At 45.5% G+C, this 24,053-nt stretch overlaps 1 protein-coding gene across 1 annotated transcript; it reads right to left on the reverse strand.

Annotated features, from left to right (window-relative positions):
- Positions 1-325: 325 nt before the first annotated feature.
- On the reverse strand, positions 326-19,966 carry PPIE (peptidylprolyl isomerase E). Its single transcript, XM_069068012.1, has 10 exons — positions 19,200-19,966; positions 17,308-17,406; positions 14,577-14,620; positions 12,902-12,928; positions 7,962-8,043; positions 7,022-7,122; positions 5,293-5,416; positions 4,658-4,843; positions 3,579-3,721; positions 326-723 (listed from the first exon to the last, which is right to left on the reverse strand). The coding sequence occupies exons 1-10, from the start codon at positions 19,228-19,230 to the stop codon at positions 655-657; spliced, it is 906 nt and encodes a 301-aa protein (XP_068924113.1). The 5' UTR covers positions 19,231-19,966; the 3' UTR covers positions 326-654.
- Positions 19,967-24,053: the final 4,087 nt, after the last annotated feature.

Consider the following 24,053-nt stretch of genomic DNA (forward strand, 5'->3'; position numbering starts at 1 on the left):
ATGGGGATCCTAAAGACTAAATGCTGTGGAGGACCTCAGAAGTCACTTGTCTGACTTTACATGTTCCAGATGAAGAAACAGGGCCCCGAGAAGAGAAATGACCTACTAAAGGTCACAAGGGGAATAAGCAGCAGCTGATGGTTCAAGCCCAGCCTCCCGAATCTTGGTCTGGTGCCCCTTCCACTCCCCTAAGGCACCTGCCCTACCCCTCACAGTCCTGTCAGGACGAAAGGGCTTTGTAAATTTTGATAGAAAGACAAGGCTTATTCCTAGACAGTCACAATTCCATCACTGGCAAAACCTCCATGAAGGGATGTAGCACAAATAGAAAAATTAGAATTTATTTTTACAGAATAAAAATGACAAATACTTGTAGGACCAGAAAAGACCCAGAGTAAGAGGGCTCCTGATCCAGGCACAGTCACAAAATCCACCTGCCATCTTTTCCCTCCATTTCCTGAAGGTCTCACGGTCTCCACAGGCACACTGCAGTAAAGTGCTCACTCACGGGAAGCCCACGAGGCTGCCATGCTTCAGGCCATCCTTCACCCGACAGGATGAGGCCCTTTCTAACCCAAGCATCTCAGACATTTCCTTCTCGCTTGTTCCCATGCAACTCGGCTCGGAGTCCAGGAGGAGAAAGAAGAGAGACCCTCACACGTACTCGCCACAATCTGAGATGATCACTTTCTGTTTTGGCTTCCCGTCTTTGCTGCCTTGAGCCTTTCAATGAAACAAGAAATAGAGTGAAGAAAACAATCTCCAACCCAGGACAACCACTCGCTGTCCTCCACCAAAGCAGCCCTCCACCTGGATATGCTGGGCTCTAGACTTGGTCTGAGGGGAAGCCTGCCAAAAGCCCCACGGAGAACACGGGCTGAGCACAACAACCACGAAGACAAGCCCGAAAATAAGCCCTCCCCTTACTGTGTAAGATTCCTCTAAAATAAGCCCTCCCCTGAAAATAAGCCCTATTGAGATTGCTACTGTAGTGAAGGTGATCCCCTGCGCTACACCCCCGGGTGAAACGCACACCGCGCTCCGAGCTGCATCCAATCAGAGCTGCAGCAGTGAGCGCATCATCCTGTTCTTCCCCAGTGATTTGCTTATTGAATAAAGGTACATTTTTTTGTTCACATTTACCTGTTTATTAAAATTGCTGTCAATGTTCATTAAAATAAGCCCTCCCCTGAAAATAAGCCCTCTGGTGTTTTTCTGTCCAAAAAAAAATAATAAGACAGTGTCTTATTGTCAGGGAAACATGGTAGTTAATTGGTTTTGCCCTGTAGCTGCTTTAGTCATGGGTCTCCATCTGAACTTAGCTCAGAATTCAGTGGGCTTAAGTTTAGAAATTCAGTTCTCTTGCTAATCAGTGTTCTATTCTTGCCTCAAGTAATTTAGCTAACTTTAGGGGATGTGGTCTGCCATAAGGAGTCAGGCCTAATATCTTTACATCACCAAACTATCCTTCAAGGATGTCTGGTTTGCTGTCCAAAAAGTCTGGGCCACTATCTTGCAGGGGAACTCAAACAGTGAATACTTCTTAGTCATGGGGGCAAGGAGTCATTGAGAGCCCTTCATCACCAAACTCCCAACCAATCATACTGTTCCCCGTGCCTCAGTTATGTAGACAGTCATGTTGTCCTCAACCTCATGATGTCCTCAACCTCAACCCATTCTGTTCTTTGTCCTATCCTTCCCAAAACCCATCAAAGAGAACTATCCCCCTCATTTGGGGTCTCAGCTTTCTGGGGAAGCCAAGATCCTCTTTATTGGTACATTTGTGCTTTATCAATAAGTTGACCAGGTTTGAAACTTTGTGCCTCAGTTAACCTTATTTTAACTGTTACACTTCCTTATAACCACCCTGTGAGGTCTGTGAATGTAGAAGGATCATGCCGAATTTAAAGAGGAGAAAATCGAGGTTCAGAAAGGATATGGGAAGGTAGCCATGGTCCTTCTCCTGCAGGGGACCACGAGAACAGGACAAAGGAGAGGGACCTGCCAGGGCCTCCCTACTGTTCTTATGGTCACCTGGACTAGTCCCATATGTGATCATGTCTCAGCTCCTAGGTTGTTTATAAAAAACGCCTCACTCTGAGGGTCTCTGGACTCAACTGGGCTCAGCCAATATTCCCTTCCTACCTGCCGTGTTCTGGATGCTGAGCCATGTGCTGTGGGGGAGCCTGTTATAAAAGAGGGCCCCTGCCCTCAGATAAGATACATTCAAAGCCATGAGCCCCTCCATCCTCTTGCCTCCAAGGTTGCTCTGCACACTCTCTCACACTCACAGGCTCAGTCCCTGCAGAGTTACCGCACACTTGCTGTCTTCCTGTCTGTCCAGAGCAAAGCTTGGGGCTCTCTCTGCACAGGAGGTGATGTACTTAACAACTACTTTAATAAACAAGTGAATGGAGCGGAGAAACATCTTGTAAGCCCCTACGGTATGCTTTCAAGGATCTCCCATTTTACACAGCAGACAACACAAAAGGCATTGGATGGCAAGACCACCTGGTACTGAGATCCTGGCAGAGGACAAGACGCCGAGGTCATTGGGGAAATGTGAGGCTTGGGATCCCTCCAGAAAAGGTGAGGATGCTGGGGTCAGCATCCTGTGCTGTGTACACACAGACACAGACACACACACATGTGTCAGACAGCTCTCCCTTCTCGCTGAACATATAAGGCTCTTGAGGGAAGAAATCTCATAAGGGAGAATACTCTGGGTGGAGAGAACAGTGTGAACAAAAGCCCAAATGGGCTCAGAGGCTGAGAGTACTGGTTGGGCCAGAGCACAGGGTACCTGTTGGGGAACAAGACTGAGCCAGAATAACAGCCTGGGCCCAGAACGGGGAAGGCCTTGAATGTCAGGCTAAAAGAATTGGAAGTTTATAGTGTAGGCAATAAGAAGCCACTAAACTATTCTTCTGATCAGAGGTTCTTAACGAGGGGTCCATGGATAGATCTCAGGGGATCCATGAACATACATAGTGAAAAACTTTCATCTTTATTTTACTAACCTCTACCTGAAATTTAGCACTTCCCTCAATTCTGAACACAGGCCACAAACCACAGGAGTATTAGCAGAAATCACAAATGTCACAATAGAGTTGTGACAGATATCTCAAAATATCCTTCACATCTGTCATTACTTTAAAATGACCATAGTTATGAGATCTGCCTCTAGACTTCAGCCTTCTTATCTACAGACTGTATTTTGAACATTATTCTGAGAAGGGGTTTGCAGGTTTCAGTCTACCAAAGGGCTCCAAGCAACAAAAAAGGTTAATGAATCCCTGTTTGAGAAGATGACCCTGGGAATGGCATGCCAGCTGCATCTCGGGGGGAAAGAGGCCAGAGGTGAGGGGAAGATTCAGTAGGCTGCTGCAAAAACCCAAGCGTGAATGAATAAAGACCCGAATGAGGATAGTGGCAGTGGGGATGGAAAGGAGGGGCTGAATGTAAGACAGCCTGTGAGGAAGGGGCAGGATGGCCAAGTCACTGACTAAGATAAGGGGCCTGGGGAGGAAGAGGACGAGTTCAGCTGTGAGCAAGCCGAGTTACCCTGATCCTCATACCTCAATCTTCTGCACGACATCCATGCCTTCAGTGACTTCCCCAAAGACCACGTGCTTCCCATCGAGCCAGTCGGTCTTGTCACAAGTAATGAAGAACTGAGAGCCGTTGGTGTTTGGACCAGAATTGGCCATGGAGAGCAGCCCTGGGGAAGGAAGAACACGTGTGTCAGCTGCTGCCCAACTCCAGGCATACAGGTGGGCAGCCCGGCCAGTCCTGAGGAGAAGCGCCATCAGCTTCCCGTTCCTGTCCCAAGCTTCCTGACTTCCAGTCCCCACAAAACTGCTAAAATGTCCCTCTTCAACAATATCTGTAGCTTCTTTTTACAAAACACAATTCCACAATCAACCCGAGAAAATCCCAGAATTACCATATCCCTAGAGAGGCTGTTTTGTTTTGTTTTGGAGGAAGAGAAGTGGGAAAGGAAGGAAGAATGATGAAACCACATGGCTGCTAGATGAGAAGCATTTCTCCATTGTATATGCTGCTGGCAGCATTGTTAGCTCAGTGCCCACAGCACAATGTGCATGTCTATTTAGATATACAAACGTATCCCGATCTCCTCAGGACGGCTGCTCCTTCCACCATTAGCCTTCCTTGCCTTCCACGGCTGCGTCGTGAGTTGTGTGGGCCAATGTGTGATGTGTCCCTCAGGCTTGAGCTAGGCCAGGGCTCTGACAACTTACTCTGTCTGTCTTGGGACCTGCCAGAGCTGGTGGTCTGTGGGCAAAACCTCTGAGAACAGACCCTCTGGGCACATGTACAAACATAAGCACACACACACAGAGCTATTCCAATACTTTACAACATCTGTGATTTCGTCAAAAAGGTCTCAAGTTATATCCCAGTCTCAGATTTTCTAGAAAATGAGGGGGTGATGGGGCGGCTAGGTGGTGCAGTGAATGGAGCACGGGCCTTGGAGTCAGGAGGACCTGAGTTCAAATCTGGACTCAGACACTTAACACTCACTAGCTGCGTGACCTTGGGTAAGTAACTTAACCCCAACTGCTCTGCCTTCCCCCTGACAAAAAGTTAAAAAAAAAATTATGGGGTGTGAAAGTCCTGAGTAAAAACTTCCTACCTGGTCCTGTGTGTTTCAGAATAAAGTTCTCATCATCAAACTTTTTCCCATAGATCGATTTGCCTCCACTGCCGTTGTGGTTGGTGAAATCCCCGGCCTGACACATGAACTGGGGGATGATACGGTGGAAACTGCTTCCTTTGAAGCCAAAGCCCTTCTCATGGGTGCAGAGACAGCGGAAATTCTCTGGTTTGGGAAAATCAAATGAGTTTAGTTTAGAGTACAGTTATTTTCTTCAAGGACATTATTGAGAGGATTCTGTATTAATTAATAACTCCCCACTCCTCTCCCTTCCTGGCCTCAGCATAGGCTGGGCTCTCTTCCTCAACCAACATCTTCACCCCCACCACTGCCCCCCTATGTTAGGCAGTCATAAGAAGAAGGGTCAGACTGGTTCTCCTTGGCCCTAGAGGGGCCACCAAGGGGAAAAGTTACAGAAAGGCAGGTTTGGGATCAACAGAAGGAAAATCTTCCTGACAATCAGAGCCACCCAAAATGCAATGGGCCGCTTTAATAGGGAGTGAGTTCTCTGTCACTGAGAGCCTTCCAGTACATGAAGGCTAATCATTCACTGGGAATGCTGTAGAGGAGAGCTAGAACTGGGGTGGAATGAACTATGGGTAGCCTGCTCCTACCTACTGTCATGGGGACAATATCGGAACGCAAAAGCATCTGGATTCGGCCGGCAGGTTTGTTTCCAATCTTGATATCCATGTACACCTGAGGATTGGCTCTCGCCTTTTTGGCTGGGGGCTCTCCCTGGGGAAAAGGTAAAAAATGAGGTAGAAAAATGTTTTTAGTGTTAACACTAGTAGCTTTTTTTTTTCTATTGTAAAGAAATATATTTCTTCAGACAGCAAAGACACACACACACAAACAGCATTTTCAGACTTCAGTACATACCCACATTATCCTTAGGCTTAAAAAATGTAAGCTTTTTGACCACTGTCTCACTATACCAGGGACCCCCCTGCCTATTCTGTCAAGAAAGACTCTTTTTTACTTGGGAAGATCTCTACAAGAAAATGTAAAATGAAATGAGCAGCACCAGGAGAATACTGTACATAGGAACAGCATTATTATAAGGTTCATCAATTGTGAAAGATTTGGCTACTCTGATCCAGACAATGATCCAAGACAATTCCAAAGGACCCATGATGAAAGATGCTTTCTACCTCTAGAGAGAACCATACTGTTTTTTACTTTTTTCATTGTTTTATTTTGTGTGTTTTCTTTGTAACATGGTTAATATGAAGATGTTTTGCATGACTTCACATGTATAACTGATATCAAAATGCTTGCCTTTTTTCAAAGAGGACGGAGGAAAGGAAAAGAGGAAGAGAATCTGGAACTCAAAATTTTTTTAAATGATTGTTAAAAATTTTTTACATATAATTGGGAAATATTTAACAAAATAAAAATCACTTTTTAAAAACTTTTTTTCACTTGTATGAGGGTGTGATCCTGATGATGAAGTGTTGGGAAGAGGGCATGCAGGCCCCCAACATGATCCGCTCCACTGGCAAACCTGCGGAATGGGGGTGTCATCAGGTCTAACTCTAATGAGGCCCTTCTCTGGCTCTCTTTCTCTCCCCTGGCCCACCTGCCCACTGTACCAGACCCTTCCACGAGCCTTGCTTTCTCTTATTTTCTAGCTAATCTAACCCAGGTGACAGTTATGACCCTGATCTACTGGGGTCTTTGCATATTCTGCTGCTGACCCGTGTATAACCAGCTTACAGTACTCTCCTGTCAGGCTATAAGCTCCTAACAGAGAAAGCCATCTATTCCTTAAAAAAAAAAAAAACAACCCCAAATGTGACGGTCTAAGTAATGGACAGGCAGTCAATAAATGCATACTCACAGGGCATAGCCTTGCCCTCAGCTCTCAGTGACTCTTCAATCTCAATCCTAAAAACAGGACTCGTCTTATAAACTACATCCACAAACCAGGACCTTCTACCCTTGAAGATTCAACACTTAAGTTCTTGACATTATAAATCATAAGTTGGTGTCCCACCTCCAGGTTCCTTCCACTCCCATCCTAGGCAGCTAGGCCTGGAGTCAGCCTAAGTTCAAATGCAGCCACAGACACTCACCTACCTGCTGTATGATCCTGAGTAAGTCACTCAACCTTTGACTCAGTTTCCTCAAATAAAAAAAAATAGGGACAACAAAAGCAGCTACTTCACTATTGTGATACTACTGTGAGTATCAAGTGAGGAGATACGTAAAAATGCCTGGGACACAGTGGGCATTAAGAAATGCTCATCCCTTCCTTCCTCTTCCTCTGACATGGCCAATATCAGAAGCACTATAATTTACTCAGTCTCTACTCAGGAAGGCTCAAGCCCTGTCATTTACCTCCTGGGTTTCCGATTTGGGAGGCTCTGATGCTCCTTCCTCTTTATTCTCCTCAAGCGTCTTCCCAGAAAACTTCTTCAACCACTCGTCATCTGACCACACTGAGCGAAAAGAAACAAGACACCGTCAACGGTACAAGGGCCAGAGCAGCGACTGACCACTAAGTGGGGCCAGGCACTCCACCACTGCTTAGTCACCAAGTAGAGAAGGACAATCTGGCCCTCATGGCCGGGAGAAGAAAGGCTAGCAATGGAAAATTTCATCCCTTTTCTATTTGTACAGAAAACGGTTCTTAGCACTGGCGAGTAAGAACAGGGCAGAGGGACAAAGCCAGTCACAGGGAAGTCCCTTCCTGGGGGCGCTGGGTCCAGCACCTGTCCTCTGAGATGAGCGACTGAGCTGCCGGAAGGAGTCCAGGCCTGGGCAGTCTCTGAGACTCCCCTCACCCACCCTGGAACCTCAGGCAAGGGAGATGACAATCTCTGAGCCTCAGTTTACTTAACTGTAGACCTGGGATTGAGATTCTTGTACCGTCCAATCTCACCTAGTGGCTGTTACAGATACATTTTAGAAACTAGAAAGTTCCACGTGACCATGAGTTGATAGCATTGCCCATCTCCAATTAACACCAGATGGCAAATCACAGGTAGGAAGTAAAAAAATAAAATTTTCCTCTCAGAGTAGAAACAATTTGTCTATTTTTGGTAGCAAGACAAGTCAATTGCTCCTGTTCAGCTCCTCTGTTGATGGACAGTAGCCCTATCTTCACTGCAAAGGCATTCTTCTCCACTGATATGTCTTTCCCACTACACCAGAAGTGTCTGTAGTGGGAGGCAGCCTGTACGGGAGCATCAGCCAGGCAGAAACCCTAAATGCTGTGAAACATGCCCAAGAACACCTGTGGGAGGTGGGCAATGGGCCCTTTCACTCAGGCACTCACCTGGTCTGGAAGAGCCTTCTTTGATTTTCATGGGCTTAGCCAAATTGACACGAATTGTCCTTCCAAAGAGCTCAGACTCATTCTGAAAAGGACGAGAGGGAAACTCACAAACTGTTGCGATGACAGCCTGCAAGGGAGGTTCGAGCTTCGAGTTGAACAGGGATAAAGAAGCCGGGGCTCCCGCGCCTCGTGCACCGCTCCCCCGCCATTTCTGCCTGCTCTGGGCTCCCTTTCTCCTGAGCTCGCTCCCCTCCCAATCGCTCCAAGCCAGAGGTAAGGAGAGAAGCACATGAGTGCCTTCTTTTTGCTCCATGTGTCCTTCCCCACCCACCAAGCCCTGCCCAGCCCTTCCACTAGAGCCTTGAAAACCCCCATTCCATTTCACAAAAGGGCCCTGGCTACACCATCAGAAACCCAGGTTCAAATGTCACCTCTGATGATTACTACTCGTACAAACCTGGGTAGGGTGACTGAATGTCCCAAGACACCAGTATCCCCATCTGTAAAAGAGGGGAGGGTATGGGGGGCCCTTCTGGCTTTGGATCTGGGATCAGCCATGTTCTTCTATAGCCTCACAGGAAGTGAAACTGGGCTTTCCCCAAAAGGCTGGATGTGCAGTCACAAGAGATCTGAAGCTGGCTGGGAGCATCGCCCACACTTCCCATCGCTGTGAGCTGTCTCCTCATTGAGCCCTTTGATGCCTTCTAAGCCTAGTCCTGAGTCTGTGTCTCTGGCAGCCTCCTTTCCCACTCCTCTATTTGACACGGAGCTTAGAGACAGAACCGACACACTCCCTGCTCCCCAGACACACTCTGAATCCCTCACTTGGTGGTTTTCACTGAACCACCTTTGATCCTTTGAAATTTGAGAGCCTCTCTGGATTGTCTCCATCACCTCATGCCAGATGTCACGTGCCCCCACTCTTCTCTATGAAGAAGCTCAGTTTCCTCTCCATCCCCTTCTCTGCAGGCATCCTGGGAGATCTGCCCACCCACCCTGCTGAGCCTTCCGACAGCCTGTCCGCCCAGTCCCTTGTGCTCGATTCTGGGGGCTACATTTAGGGAGGACATGACAAGAAGGGTACAAGAGAGGTGGGTAACCAGGACAGTGAGGGCCTGAAGACCATACCCCCAGAAGGCAGGCCGAAAGAACTAGGGATATTTGGTCCTGAGAACCCTTAAGTGGTGAAGGGTCATGATGGCTATCTGTAATCATCTAAAGGGCAGTCACATGGAAGAAGAATCAGACTTGTTCTGACAGCCCCACCCAGGGCAGAACTCAGAGTCAAAAAGGAAGTTTACAGAAGGGCAGGTGTAAGCTTAAGGTAAGGAAACATTTCCTAACAACTGTAGGTTAGTCATTTTTTCAGGCATGTCTGATTCTTCACAAAGATACTGGAGCAGTTGGCCATTTCCTGCTCCAGCTCATTTTACAGATGAGGAAACTGAAGCAAACAGGGTTAGGTGATTTTACCAGGGTCCTCCTGACTCCAGGCCCAGAGTTCTATCCACTGGGCCATCTAGCTGCTCCTAACAATCAGAGCTGGGAAAAAGTGGGAGTGGGTTGCCTCCACAGGTTAATAGGTCTCTCCCTCCCTCCCTCATTTAAGGTCTTTCACAGGAAGCTGAACAACCATTCCCCTTTGGTAATGGACTGTGTGGGACTACTTAATCAGCAATTTAGTCAGGATCCGGAGCCAATGACTTCTGAGGGCCTTCCAAGTCTTCAGAATCTGTCCTCCTTCCTAACTCCCGTGACCTCTGCCTCTCCCTTCTTTAGCCCAATGATCCCATGCTCTGAAATTTCATCCTCTGACCTCACTCTCCTGTTCTGCCACCTCCCTCCCTCTGACTCCTCCCATACCTGTTCTTCATCCTCATAGGCCCTGCAGTCTCAGGCCTTTTCCTTATTTTCCCCATCTATAAACCTGGTTCTTATCTCTCATTTCCCATCCTACTCAGTCCGGACTCTATAATTAACAATTTCAGTAAGATTCTTTCTCCACACCTGAGTCCCTGGACTATCTGACCTTCCGCCATTTCTGCCCAGCAAATCTTTATCCTTAGGTAACTCCCATTCTCTGCCCTCCTCCCTTCCAGCTCTCCCCCCTTCTCCCCTCCTACTCTCAAGAGGCAGAGTGCTCCAGCAGGAAGTCTGGAACCCACTACAAAGGTACACTATTCAGTTTCATCTGAGCCTTCACTGAAGCAATCATTTTATTCACTTCCTACTGATGGTCTAACACAAACAAACCCCACAAGCCTCCTCTCTCAAATTCCTAACCACACCACACACCCCTCACTTATTCTAATCAGATCCTCACTGCAGGACTGAAGCCATCCTCAGCTCCCTATAGCCACTCCTCTAAAAGCTATCAAGGTGCTCACCCTCCACTGAGTTCCAGAGGAGATGGCATGGACATTGGACTTGCCAAGAGCAGCCCTTTCATCTGGACCCTCCCTGCCTGCCTCCTCTATGCCCACAGGGATCACATCATTAGGAGGTTTTGCTTAACAAATGATTTCAGGCAAGGTACTTTGTAGGGGTTTGTTGGAAAGTGTCTGTTGAACCAAATCAAATGTACTGAAATTTTTTTTAAAGTAGGCATTTGGCACAGGCCTGTCCTTGGTCAGCTTTCCCCTCCTCTATACCCTTCCTCAATGAGTCCATCCCCATGACTTTGTTCCCTCTATCTTCTGGGGGATTCCCAAGTCGACCTCTCTCCCTGCCAATTTCCTCAGAGCTCGTCTATCTCCATTCACAGAGCGGAAATGATAACAGGTCAAATGGGCAGGGGATTCAGGGATGGACAGGATTACTGAGGTGCTGGTTTGAACCTGTCACTTCAAACTCAAAAGGCTTAAAACTGAACCTTCCCTCCCAGGGTGGTTTTGCCCTTCCTCCTAACTTCTCTTTCCATTAACAGAATCATCATCATCTTGAAAACTGGAGTCACATTTAATTCCTCCCCCCCCCCCCCCCATCACTGTATGAATCCAATCAAGGGCCAAAGCTTGGCAATCCCACACTGATAAGTTGGCTCAAATCTCTGCCCCACCTTTCACTCCCATGGCCTCTCATCTCTTCTTGCCCACTTGGCTGGAAGAGCTTCCTGGCTCTCCTGTGTCCTCTTGCCAATCCCCACTTCCTGTCGCCACCAGATCACCTTCCTAATACAGAGCACATCACTGCTTCTTTACCCAGAACCCTTGGGGAGCTCTCCAGTGTCTGTGGAGTGCCTTGTCACCCCTCATAGCATGGCTTCAACTGGCCTTCCCAGCCTTATCTCCGGACACTCCTTCAGGTTGTCCACATTATAGCCAGACTGGCTCATTCACTGGCTCATTCCCACTATCGGATATCTCTTATTTGCATAGTATGTTAAAACCTTTAAAATCCCTCCCTTCCAAGTAAGGCACTGTACCTGGAGGGCCTCCTCCCCAGCCTCCCCTTTAACCTTGCAGACCCACTCCTTCCTCTGAAGCCAAAAGGAATCTCTCCCCCATCAAAGCCCCTGTACCATTCCCTTCCTCTTACCAAAGTCTCCTTGGCATCTGCTCTTTTTGGGGTAAATATCATTTCCTTCTATAAGACTTTAAGCTCCTGGTAAGCAGAGTCTATGGTCACATAAACTTTTATGTACCAGTGATTAGTGGTATCTTAGAGTAAGTCTCAGCCCCTTTGCTCACAGGCTGTATGACCTTGGGACATTCACTTACCCTCCATTTTCTACTGTAACAAATATTTGTTTCTATATATTGTCTCTCCTCTACTTCATTTTCTAATCTGTAAAATGGGAGTATCATTGCCTTTTCTGTTTTCCTAACAAGAGATGATTCATATAACGCTTATCATAATTAAAAGCTATGACAATGCTACATTATAAATACACACTATTATCATAATACAAGGACCTGAAATTTCATGTTTTCAGTACTCCCTCTGCCAAGGCAGATTACAGTCCCTGTCTAATTTAACAAGAATGGACTGTAGCCATTGTGGTGCTGAGCCCTCTGAACTCAGCCAAGAAAAAAAAAGTCTACCCCAAGAGACAGGTTGGAAACCTCTCCAGCTTGGGAGAACCTGCCAGAGCTGATGTTTCAAGGACCCAGAATGACCTCCATTCAGTCTATGAACCACCAGAACTGAACTTTTAACACTCATTGGGGGATTTTCTGGTTCTGGTCCAGTGATTTGCTTGTTGGGAAAACTCTCAGTGTGGAATTGCCCTCATCCAATGAGCATTGGAAAGGTTCTCTAACTTATTGTGTTGGAGAGTTAGTTACCTGGGACACTGAGAAGTTGGTTGCAATGGTCACACAGCTAGTCAGTTTAGGGGCAGGACAGGAAACCGGGGTATTCTTGACTCGAAAGCCCACTCTTGCTACTATCGGCTCTCTTTGTGCTCACTGTAAAATGAAGATGGATTGGGGATCCTACATGTGCCATCATGCTTTCAAGACTGATCTAAGGGGGTGGCGAGCTGGCGCAGCAAATAGAGCACGGGCCCTGGAGTCAAGAGAACCCAAGTTCAAATCCAGTCTCAGACACTTAACACTTACTAACCATGTGACCTTGGGCAAGTCACTTAACCCCAACTGCCCTGCTTTCCCCCCTCCAAAAAGCAAAAAAAAAAAGACAGATCTAAAATAAGGCACAAATATGTGTGAAATCTCCTCCTTTGGTTCACTGTGCTCAAAAGTTATCAGAGTACATGTCAAACCAAGTAGGGACAAGGTAACTTTGTAGGACAAAGTAATTCAAAGTAGGCTTTGAGATACAGTGATTTTTCACCAGCTCTGAACTAGAGACAAACTGGCTATTTTAAATAGAGATTTGTTTAGTGGAGGAGGGACAATATATAGAAACAAATATTAAGTCATTAAGACGTATAAAACTAAATAGGAACATTAGTAAGAACTAAGGAATATAATGCATACCATGTTGTCAATAGCTGCAGCAGCATCCTACAGAGAGAGAACAAAAAAAAGTTCATTACCACATTGTAAAAACTCCAATGCAGCGCAACTGGGCATTTAAGTAGAAATTATCATTTAAAGAATGATAGCACTAACCATGCTCCTGTGTAATAATCTAAGCAAGGCTCTTTCCAAGGTGGGTCAGGCTCTGTCCTGCGCCCTCTCCTTTCTCTAGGGGATGTTAATATGCCCATGGGTTCAATTATTACCTCTAAACAAATGACTTCTAAATCTATATTATCTACTCCTAATTTCCCCCTTGAACTACTATCCCTTTTACTGTCTGCTAGGCATCACCACCAGGATGTCTGGTAAGTACCCCCAAATCAGCATGTGCAAAAGATCATGTGCAATACATCGCCCTCCACAAACCCACGCCTCCTCTAAACGCCCCCATTTCCACTAATAGCCCTGCCATGCTTCCAGCTTTGAAAGTCTGCAGCCATGAAGGCTTCCTCATCCCCACACCCGACCAGCTGCCAATACTCCACCCACAACATGTCTTCATGCCCTTTCTGGCTCACACCTCCTTTCCAAGTCTTAATTATTACCCCTTTTCATTCTCTGTTGCAGTCTCCACACACACACTATCCCATCTCGTGCCTTTGGGCGTGGGGTCTCCTATGTCTGGAATAGACTGCCTCCCTGCCTCCTGCCACCTCACAGAAAGCCCCTTCAAAGCACAGGCCAGAACCACACCCCACACCACACCTTTCCTGGCCCAGCTGACTACATGCCACCCCTTTATTAGCATCTGCTCCCTGCTAAATTGCTATGAATTACTTTGTGTGTTCTTTATACAAAACAGATGCATATTCTTTGTTTACTTGTATGTCTATTATAGTCTCCAATAAACCGTAAGCTCCTCGAGAGCAGACAATATTTTGCTTTTGTCTTAGTATCCCCAGCACTTGGGAGTAGTGCTCGGCATATAGCAGGTGCTTAATCAAGGCTTCCTGAAATGAAAAAAAAGTTCACCCTGAAAGCTAGCTCACATTTCACTGGGATCTCCACTGAAAAACCCTTATTTGTATGAACACACTCCAAGGAATGGCCCCAGTCAAAACTCAAAACAAGGGAAGTCAAAGCTTCCAAAACTGTTTAAAACAGTGTGCTTCTCAATCAGGTGCCCATCGACTGGGGAGCAGCTACACAGAGTGAAATACAGAATGAGACTTGATATGAAGCCCAGAGAATCACGGCAAAATCCAATGGACCTCAGAAAGCAAAGCGACCAGAACTGGGAAGGCGTGACAATATATTGCATGACAACAATGTAAATGGAAGGAACGGCCACTCAATAAAACCATACTGTGCAATTCTAATGTCCAAGCTCGTCCCCAAAGAAGGCAGGAACAAGTTCACCTCCCTCCTTCTTTGCAGAAGTGGGAGACTACAGGTGTGGAACACTGCATATACTAGCATATCCAAGAAACATTTTGGTCGATTGAACTGAATTGTTCTGTCTTCTCTTCCTAATAAGGACAGTTCTGTGGTTATGGGCAGGGGATAAGGGAGGAGATATATATATATATATATATATATATATATATATATATATATATATATATATATATGGAAATGAAGGGGATATAAAACCAAAAAACATAAAAAACCTTTTACTTATGTTTCTCACCTCTGCCAATTCAAATTCAACAAATGCAAATCCTCGATGTTTTTCTAAAAGACAATACAGAAAGGAATAGTTAGATTATATAACTTCATGATAAGACAGACTGCTACCAATGAAGTTCAAGATAAAAAGAGAAATTGATAAAATCTATATCATGAGTTATTTCTTTTTGATGCTATCTAGCCCATTTAGAAATTGACAATGTGATCTATGAACTTTTCTTGATATAGCCAGGACACAGCTAAATGGATAAATACTTTAAAAAAATACTTTACATTATTTTCTCCTATTGTAAATCTTTTAAATAGTCAAAAAGGATTAAAATGGCTCAATGATAAAAGACAGACTCCTCCCCCATCCAATGCACTGTTGATAATGTTAAATATTTGCTGAATTTGATTCAATTCCCATCCTAGCTGCTTCGCATACATCTTAGAAATGCTGCCGCTACCTTACTTTTAATGTATCAACAGCTCCGTGACTTGATCAAGGTATATTGGGTAGATCATAACCCTTAGGACACAACTGTTTGAGCTGCTGCAGTGCCAATGCAATAATCACAGTGCCCTTGATCACGATAAAGATTGTGACTGTAAGTATCAAATGATGTTCAATCACAAAATACACCAAACTCTCCATACAGAGGACAGAACTGAAGCATTTATTTAGACACCAGAAAACTGAATCCCAAAACCACTAAGCTGATTCCATCATACTACCAAAGATAGTTTGAGAAGAAGCCATAATAACACTGAGAGCCACAGCATCCTTCAGCCTTCCCACAAACCAATGCAAGATCATTATTTACTCACAAACCTCTCTATCTCCTTAATAAGCGTCCTCTCTCCCCCACTGTCTCACTAGCTCTGACCAGCTTCCTGTGGGCTCTGCATTCCTTCAGCAAATTCCTCCCACCACAGATTCCATGTAACTATATTTAGCTTATTAGGGGGCAGAGTTTATCTTCACAGCAGGGAAGCTTCCTGTGGACTCTGCTGCACCCTTCAGCAAATTCCTGTCCTCACAGGCTCCATGTGATCACATTCAGCCTATTATGGGGCAGAGTTTACTTTCAAAGCGGGGGAGATCTTCAAACTCCCCCCTAGGTCTATTAAGGTGCAGGGAAGATCTTCAAATCCCATTCTCATTACAGCTCTCAGCTAAAAATTGTTATAAACCTGGTGGCCAGCCTCCTATGGATAAGCTTTGGCTGATAAACAGTCACCAAGGTCACTCTCCCAGCCTTCCCAGACTGGCAAGGCCTGCCGGAACTTGTGGTCCCCTGCATGCTACGATGAAACCTCAGGAGAAGACAATGCAGGAAGAGAAGCTCCATCCAATTGAAAATATGTGTTGACATGTTTGATGACATCAGAATTTTAAACATAACTGGCTATGAATAAGTCTGCTAACCTTGGCTTACAAAACTGCCTGGACAACAGACCATAATTCAATCAACTATTGATTATTCATCCAACAAACATATTTCCATGCCTCCAGTGCACACATTACTGTACCACCCAGCACAGTGGGAAGCAAGCTAGGGCACGCTCCTTGATGTGGAGATGGGTCTAATTTGATTGGAAAGGTCACACACACACGGTAATTAGAGAACAAAGCAACACACACACTTGGATGACAAAGAGTGGTGTGGTATGATGGTGTGAGAAGGCCTTGGGTAGGCTCTCAGTTCTGACACAGATTGTATGAGTCTGGGTAAATCATTTCTCTAACTCTCTGAGCTGCCAGTTCTTTAGGAAGAAAAGAGGAATAATAACCTTTCTTTTCCCTACTCTCAAAAAGCTGTTGTGAGGGAAGGACTCTGTAAACTACCAAGCACTAGAGAATTATGAGAAATCTGATTTAACAATATGACATTACTATGGTGTGCTAACAGCCGGCACCTTAGGAGGAGAAGGGAAAATCATGGCAGTCTATGTGGCTGGGTGGGTGCCACCCATCAGACCTGGTGATGGGGTCCCTGCCCTCTAGTGGCCACTGGCTCTGCTGCACCATACTGCTGGGGAGGTTGTTTTAACCAGACACACTGACTGGAGACCCAGTGGACAGACAGTGTCAATTGCTTACGAAGTTTCCAATTTCAATGAAATAATGAATACTTAAAAAAAAATTATTTTCTCCCACTGTAAACTTTTTAATTTAAATAGTCAAACATGATAAAAATGGCTCAAAGGTAAAGACAGACTCCTCCCCCATCCAATGCACTGTCAATAATATTAATATTTGCTAAGTTTGATTCAATTCTCATGCTAGCTGCTTGGCATACAAAGTTAAAAAACAAAGGAGAGCCTGCACAAAGGCATGGCTTTGGGAGATAGGATGAACAGCAGACAGCCCTAAAAGAGCTCCCATTAATACAGGGGCTTAAGAACAGCAAAGCACTTTACACACCTTTTTCTGCAGGAACTTCACAAGGACCCTGGTGAGGCTGAAGCTATTGCTATCGTCATATTACAGGTGAGGAAACTGAGGCTCAGAGGTGACATGATCTGGCCAGAATGACAGAGCTCTCAAATATATGAGTTGGGATCTGAACTCTGCTTTTCCTGACTCCCTGTCACACTGCTGCTCTGATAGTGCCCAGAACCCTGGTCCTTCAGGTAAGGCACAGCTGTTCTTTTTTATTGGCCTCCTCACAGAAGGTGAGTTTTCCTTTGGCACTTCTGAACTCTTCTTCCTAAGATAAAGGAAAAGACCTAGTAAATGTGTTCACCTGTTTCATAATCCAGTGGTATCTGAATGTCTGTGATGTCTCCAAAAGGAATAAAAGCAGCATGAAGAACCTTCTCGTCCACCTCCTCCGCAAGGCCACCTGCAAATGAACCAAAGGCATCCTTCAGCTTCCTTCCCATTCAATCCTGTCCCATGGTGAGGGAAGAAAAGTCCAACCCCAGGCCTAGGCTGGGCCATGCTGGGCTTGCCCCTGAACCTCCTGGGCCTCCAAGTCCTCATCTGTAAAAGGATGGGCTTGCACCAAATGCCCAACAGTGCTCCTTAGGGCTTAAAGCTCTAAGGCTATGGCACTGTGCTTGAGGCAACCCACAGGCTATGCCCTGGGGAGGAGCTGACCTCCCGGACAGTTAACATTTCTTTATCACTTACTATGAGTCAGGCCCCCAGTGAAGAAAGTGCTTTACAATTATTATCTCATTTGATCCTTACAACAACCTTGGAGGGCTCTAAGGGCTATCATAGTCTCCATTTTTCATTTGAGGACACTGAGGCACACAGGGTTAAGTGACTTGCTCAGAATCACACAGCTAGACTTCTCATCTCCACGCCTTTGCACGTGCATGCCTGGGAAGCATCTGCCCATTAAAATCTCGGCTTTCCTTCACAATTTAGCTCATGGACCATCAGCCTTTCCTGCTTCTCCAAACGGCCTCGTGCTCAGGTTATATTTTGCATATACTCATATATGTATATGCTGTCTCCTTGGGTAGGCTGTAAGCTGCCGGGAGGGCAGGGACTGTTTGCCTTCTGTGTGTTGTGATCCTCAGGGCAATAGGAAAAGGGGCTTTATAAAACGCCTGCCCATGGAAGGGTTCTAAGCAGAAGAATGATAGGCTCAGATGGATGGGTCCCCGTGAGGGGCAGAGAAGCTAGAAAGCAAGCAAGCCTCTGCGATGTGTCCTTCACAGGGGAGGTCCTTGGTGAACAAGCATTTAGTCACTCAACAACTGTTTATTACCAGTCCCCTATGTGCCCTTGTCAGCTAGACAGCAGAGTGGATTGAGGGCCGGGTCTGGAGTGGGGAAGACCAGAGTCCAAATCCGATCTCAGAAACTAGCAGTGTGACCCTGGACAAGTCACTTCACCCTGCTTGCCTCAGTTTCCTCATCTGTAAAATGAGCTGGAGAAGGAAGTGGTGAACAGTTCCAGTATGTCTGCTCAGAAAACCCCAAGTGGGGTCAGAGGAGTCAGAAATGACGGAATGTGGCCTTGGACTCCTGGTGCCTTCTGCCTTCCTCTTCTCCCCATCACTTAGAAGTGTCTGGCACACAACAGGAGCTTAATAAATGCTGACGTGGGCTGTGCTCTGGGGCGGGGTGTGACTCGTCCTGCCTGCACATGGGGAGAAGGCGTGTCCTCACCTGGGAGCTCCCTAGACCACAGAAATCACAGGTCCAGCCCCTATCCCCAAGGCCAAGGACAGACAATTGAATAAGCATTTATTAAGCGCCAGTTAGGTGCGAGGAGCAGAGGAAAACGCAGCAACCGATCCTTCCCTCAAAGAGCATTCTGCCGAGAGATACCGCACAAGGCAAAGGAGAAATTAAATCTAAATGAATACCTAGAGAATTAAACCGCAAGACACACCCCCCCTTAGTACCCAATCTAGGAGCGCAGAGCGCGCGCTCCGCCCCCCCAGCACTCGCCCACCCCGCGGTCCCGCCCCCGAGTGGTCAGCCAGGCCCATGCGTTCCCTCTTCCCCCAGGTCTCGCGATAGCTGGTCCTGCACACTCGGCCTCCCTTCCAGGCCTGAGGCGCAAGCCTCCGACCAGACTCTCCTCACCGGCCCAGCATCCCCAGGCCGCGTAGAAAGCCACTCCTGCTGGAACCTCGACCTCGACCCCAACCCAGAGACGTGAAATTCCACTCACCCACATAGAGGACCCGCTTGGTGGCGGCCATCTTGTGTCGGGCTGAGAAACCGGAAGTCGATGACTCCCTCCGCCCCTATTTCCGCTCAGGCCCAGAAGGCAGAGTGCTTTGAGTTCCCAAAAGTCCCGCGGCAGCCATAGGCTGGCCAAGCTCAAAGGAGGCTTTGTGCGCAGGCGCAGCCTGTGCCTAGCATTGCGTCACAAATCGCCCTTTTCTTGGGAGAGACTGGAGTGAAGAAAAAAGGAGTAAACATTTTTAAGTGTTTACCCGGGCGCTGTGCTAATCACTTGGAAGAGTCATAAACTTTTTTTAATGCCTGCCCTCAAGGAGCTGAGAGACAAAACGTATAGTGGAGAAAGGCCAGGAAAGAGTGTTTTGGCCCGGAAGTTGGAGTGTGGGTCCAGTGGGAGGTCTCCGGGGCAGGGCCTGGGGCGCTACGCTCTTTGACGTTTTATCCCGGAATGGGCCGCACGCTTCTTAAATTTGCGGAGGATGCCAACCCGGAAGTGATGTCATTCTGCCTAACAAAAGTCAGAGGCCTTCGAGGTCTAGAGCTCTGGGGTGATTATGCTGTGGATGTTGAGGGAGGGAATGCCCGTTGTCTGAGGATAGGGGCAGCTAAGACTCCTTCAGGAGTTCGAATCCCGACTCACACACTTAACTGAGTGACCCTGGGCAAGTCACAACTCACTTTGCCTCCGTTTCCTCGTCTGTAAAATGGGCTGGAGAACATGGCAAACCACTCCAGTGTCTCCGCCAAGAAAACCCCAAGTGGGGCCACAAAAAAAAAAAAAACTGATGCTAGTGGAGAACGTTAGCGAGGGGGAAAGTCTAGTTTTGTTCTCCTTGTAGTTCTTGGTATACTGGAGGAAAGAGGATGGCTAAAAAAGGGGCAGGACCACAGCTCTAGGGGGCTGGAGCAGTAACTGACAACAAAACACAGATGCTAAACTCTTATTTCGCCTTGGTTTTCTCTGTCAAAGAACCAGAAAGGGGGGGAAATGGCTAATAGGAACTTGACACTCAGGACTTCCAGGCAAATGCCTGCTGACCGCTTGAATGGAGAGCCGGAGCACGGCCTGAGCTGGCTTGTGTCCTGGGAGGCCAGCTCTCTGCTCTGGCCACCAGAGAGGGCCTCTAGGACTAGAGGTGGGCACTTTGATTCTCGTCAAAGATCTAGAACAAATATTAGAGATGGTTTGTTGAACATCTAGAAGAGATGATCACACACAGCATGGCTTTATCATCTTTTTTGACATTTGCTAAGAATTATGATTTACCCAGATTTTAGCAAAGATTCTCATATTTAATACTGTTCTTGTGGAAGTTATGGGGGCTAAATAATGCTAATTTGTTGGATTTGGAACTGGTTGACTGGGTAGACTCAGCTGTTGGATGTTAACTTGAAAAGCACTCTATGGTAGAGGGTCCCAGGAATCTGTGGGGACAGATTCTATGCTATTTAACATTTTTACCAGTGATCTTAATAAAAACATATTGAAAAGATACCTTAACCTCCTCCTCTACAGAGGAGACTGGTGGGATGGGAAGGATCAGAAGTCAGATTTTGTTTTCATTAGAGTGAAGTTTTGATTTTTTTAAAGAACATATAAACATACAGACACATATAAGCCCTTATTTTTTATTATTCCATCCTGAAGCAGAAATCATTAGGAATTAATAATTACATTCTGGAATTTCATACATACAGCAAATACCTGATAGCTCACTCAAAAATCCAAGAAAAATGCATTTGCTATAAATGATGACTGTTTTGAAAGAAGAGGGAGAGAAACAGGATGGAATTTAGGTGATGTTAAAAAAATATATCTTCAAAAAAAAGTTACGCTAAACAGATTTGCAACTCATAAAAGCTCGGTGGGGTGACACTGAGGGTTGAGGACCAAAAAGATCTTGACAAGCTAAATCACTGGACTAAATCAATTAAGATTTAATTTTAAACAGATGAAAAGTAAAGTCTTCTGATATTTGGGTTAAAAAAAATTAATGTCACAAATACAATAGGCCAGGTTTGGTTAGATGAGCAGTGCTAGATGTCCATTTGTCAAAATGTTGATTATGAGGACTCTTTCAATTCTAAAATTGGTTATCTGAAAAAAGACCTGTGAGTTTTGGTGAGCTAAATAAAGGTCAAGTCCACAGGGTGAAGTAACAACTAAAAGAAAACCCAATTCAGTCTTGTACTGAATGGGGAGGCAAAGCCTCAAGTAGCCCCTCCCCCTGCCACCCTTGCTGCACCACTTCTGGAATGGTGTGGGCAATGTTCTGGATGCCATGATTTGGGAAGGTGATAATGCAGAGTAAGGCAACCAGAATGACAAAAGCACCTCGCCTAAGAAGATCCATAAGCTTTTTATTTTTTAAAGCAATAGGGGTTAAGTAACTTGCTCAAGGTTACACGGCCAGTTATTTCTGGGTGTGGTGCTAAGTATCACAGCCCAGATTTGGTCCCCAGGTCATCCCAACTCTGGGGCCGGTGCTCTTACTCACTGCACCACCTGGCCTCCCCTGATCCATAAGCTTTCTAGTAATTTCTTCAATTCCTTTGAGGTTCTGCAGTTTTAGGGCTTCACCAAATAATCTTGCTCAACTTCATGAATAAGTATCTTCAAATTCTAAAACTATTTAAAAAGGGATTCAAAAGATTTTATTGTTCACAAGGGTACAGGTCACATGGGGCTGGAAAACTATCAGTGTAAGGATGGGCTATTTACCAATTACTACAAAGTGGGTGGTGTTTAAGATTCTCAATAAGAACTTCTGAATCTTTACTCCAGAATCCAGCTTGCCATATTTCTGGGATGTGCTCAGTTTTGGCCTTTGGACAAGGCCAGTGATTACTGGCTGTAGATGTCCAAGCAGCTGTAGGATTTTTTTAGTGCTCCCAGAGGCTGTGGCCTCATTCATTTGGCTTCTTCAAACATAGCTTGTTGACAATCCAACCTGTCCTTGTAGACTATCCTTATTAAACAAAGAATGGTTCAGTCACTTTAGGTAAACACTGTGGAGTAGGAATTCCTCCACAGGACAAATTGAATGTTACAGGTACATTAGTAATAGTGTATTCAGCAAACATTAGATTCAGAAGCTAATACAACCCAGAATTCCAGGATTCTTTGCTTCTAAAGATCTTCTGGTAGTATGCATTTTCCAATTAATCAAGGGATATGAACAGGAAATTTTCAAAGAATTCTAAGCTATTAATGATCATATGGATAGATGCTCTAAATTATTAGAGAAATGCAAGTTAAAACAACTGAGGTACTAACCTCATACCCATTAGATTGGCAAAGATGACAGAAATGGAAAATCACAGCTGGAAAGGGTGGGAAAACAGATGCAGAGCATGCATAGTGGAGCTACAAACTCTTTTCAAACATTCTAGAAAGCAATTTGGAACTAACCTAAGAAAACTGTATAGCCCTTGGTTGACTCAGCAATAACACTTATTAGGCCTGTATCCCAGATATAAAGAAAAAATGGTAGCAAAGAATTAGAAACTGAAAAGGATGCCCTTCAAATGGGGATAATATGATGGAACACCACTGACTTTGGCAACACTGGAAACACCTAGGAAATAGCATACACTACCCAACTACAACTCCAATTCATGATGGAACATGTTATCTAGATTTAGAGCTGACAGGCTCCAGAACAAATTAAGGCATGTTTGGTTTTTTTGGACATGGCTAACATAAGATGTTAAACTTCTTGCCTTCTTAAATAGGGGAGGGTAAGAGAATTTGGAACTGACAACTGAATTTAAAAAATCTTTAGTCACCATCATGCCTATATAGTACCTAATGGTCCCAACACTCCAAATGACCAATCACGAAAAATTCATTGAAGCCCCTACTAGTAGGCAGCTGGATGGTACAGCCAATAGAATATACAACTGCAAGCCACCCGACATGCTAAGGCACTGATACAATTCATAAAGGTAGCCAGCTCAGTGGAAATTGCAAGCCAACCACATCACCTCATCCAGTTTAAGTCTCATCCACAATCTCCTATAAATACTAACATCTCCCATTTTGCCTTTTGGGCTAGTGCAACCTTGATTCTTTATGGAGACTTTATGGAGATTTGTGATGTACCAAAATATTCAACATTTCACAATTAAAAGTGTCCAACTCTCAGAAAAGTATGTTTCGTATCTGTACTTGCTGCATGAAGCCTGCACTTCCACCAAAACCAACTCAGCACATGCCTGTGGTGCGGAACAGGCAGAGCTCCACAAACAAGGGCTAGGACTCAAACACAGCAGCTAGCATCCTCGTTTTATAGATGAGGCAGACAGGCTAAACTAACATGGTCACAGATACTGAGTGACACCAACTTTGAGAACAGGATCTTCCAGATGGGCACCAGGCTGCTCTTCTGTAATGACCCTTTTAGAATGGATTATGTATGAAAACTGAATGATTCAAAAGCAGTATCAACCTTCCTTCTGCCCCCTGAAATGTCCTTTGAAGTTTCCCATGCAAGCATTTAAGCTGTGTCTTGGCTTGGGAGACTTCATCGTACACAAATGAAGCCAATATAAACAGCTCCTATTTATGAAAAGCTGCAGGTTCTAATGTGACAGTTAAAGTGTGACAGATCATATTTTAACATGTCAATTTAATGACAGCCCCAAACAGTCCCCCTCATTACCTAAGAAAAACCAAAAACCAAAACAAACAAGGAATAACAAACTATCTGTGCAATTCCATTCTGACTTATACGTGTCCCTAAGACTCCTTCCAGTGAAAACTTGGACTTATTTTTGACAGAAACAAAATAAACTCCAGTCGAGTTTGAAAATACGGGAATAAAAAATAAAGAGGCAA

This window comes from Petaurus breviceps, unplaced genomic scaffold (assembly GCF_028583685.1).
Source record: "Petaurus breviceps papuanus isolate PSGF00001 unplaced genomic scaffold, PetGlider_PUasm1.0 90760, whole genome shotgun sequence".
Lineage (NCBI taxonomy): Eukaryota > Metazoa > Chordata > Mammalia > Diprotodontia > Petauridae > Petaurus > Petaurus breviceps.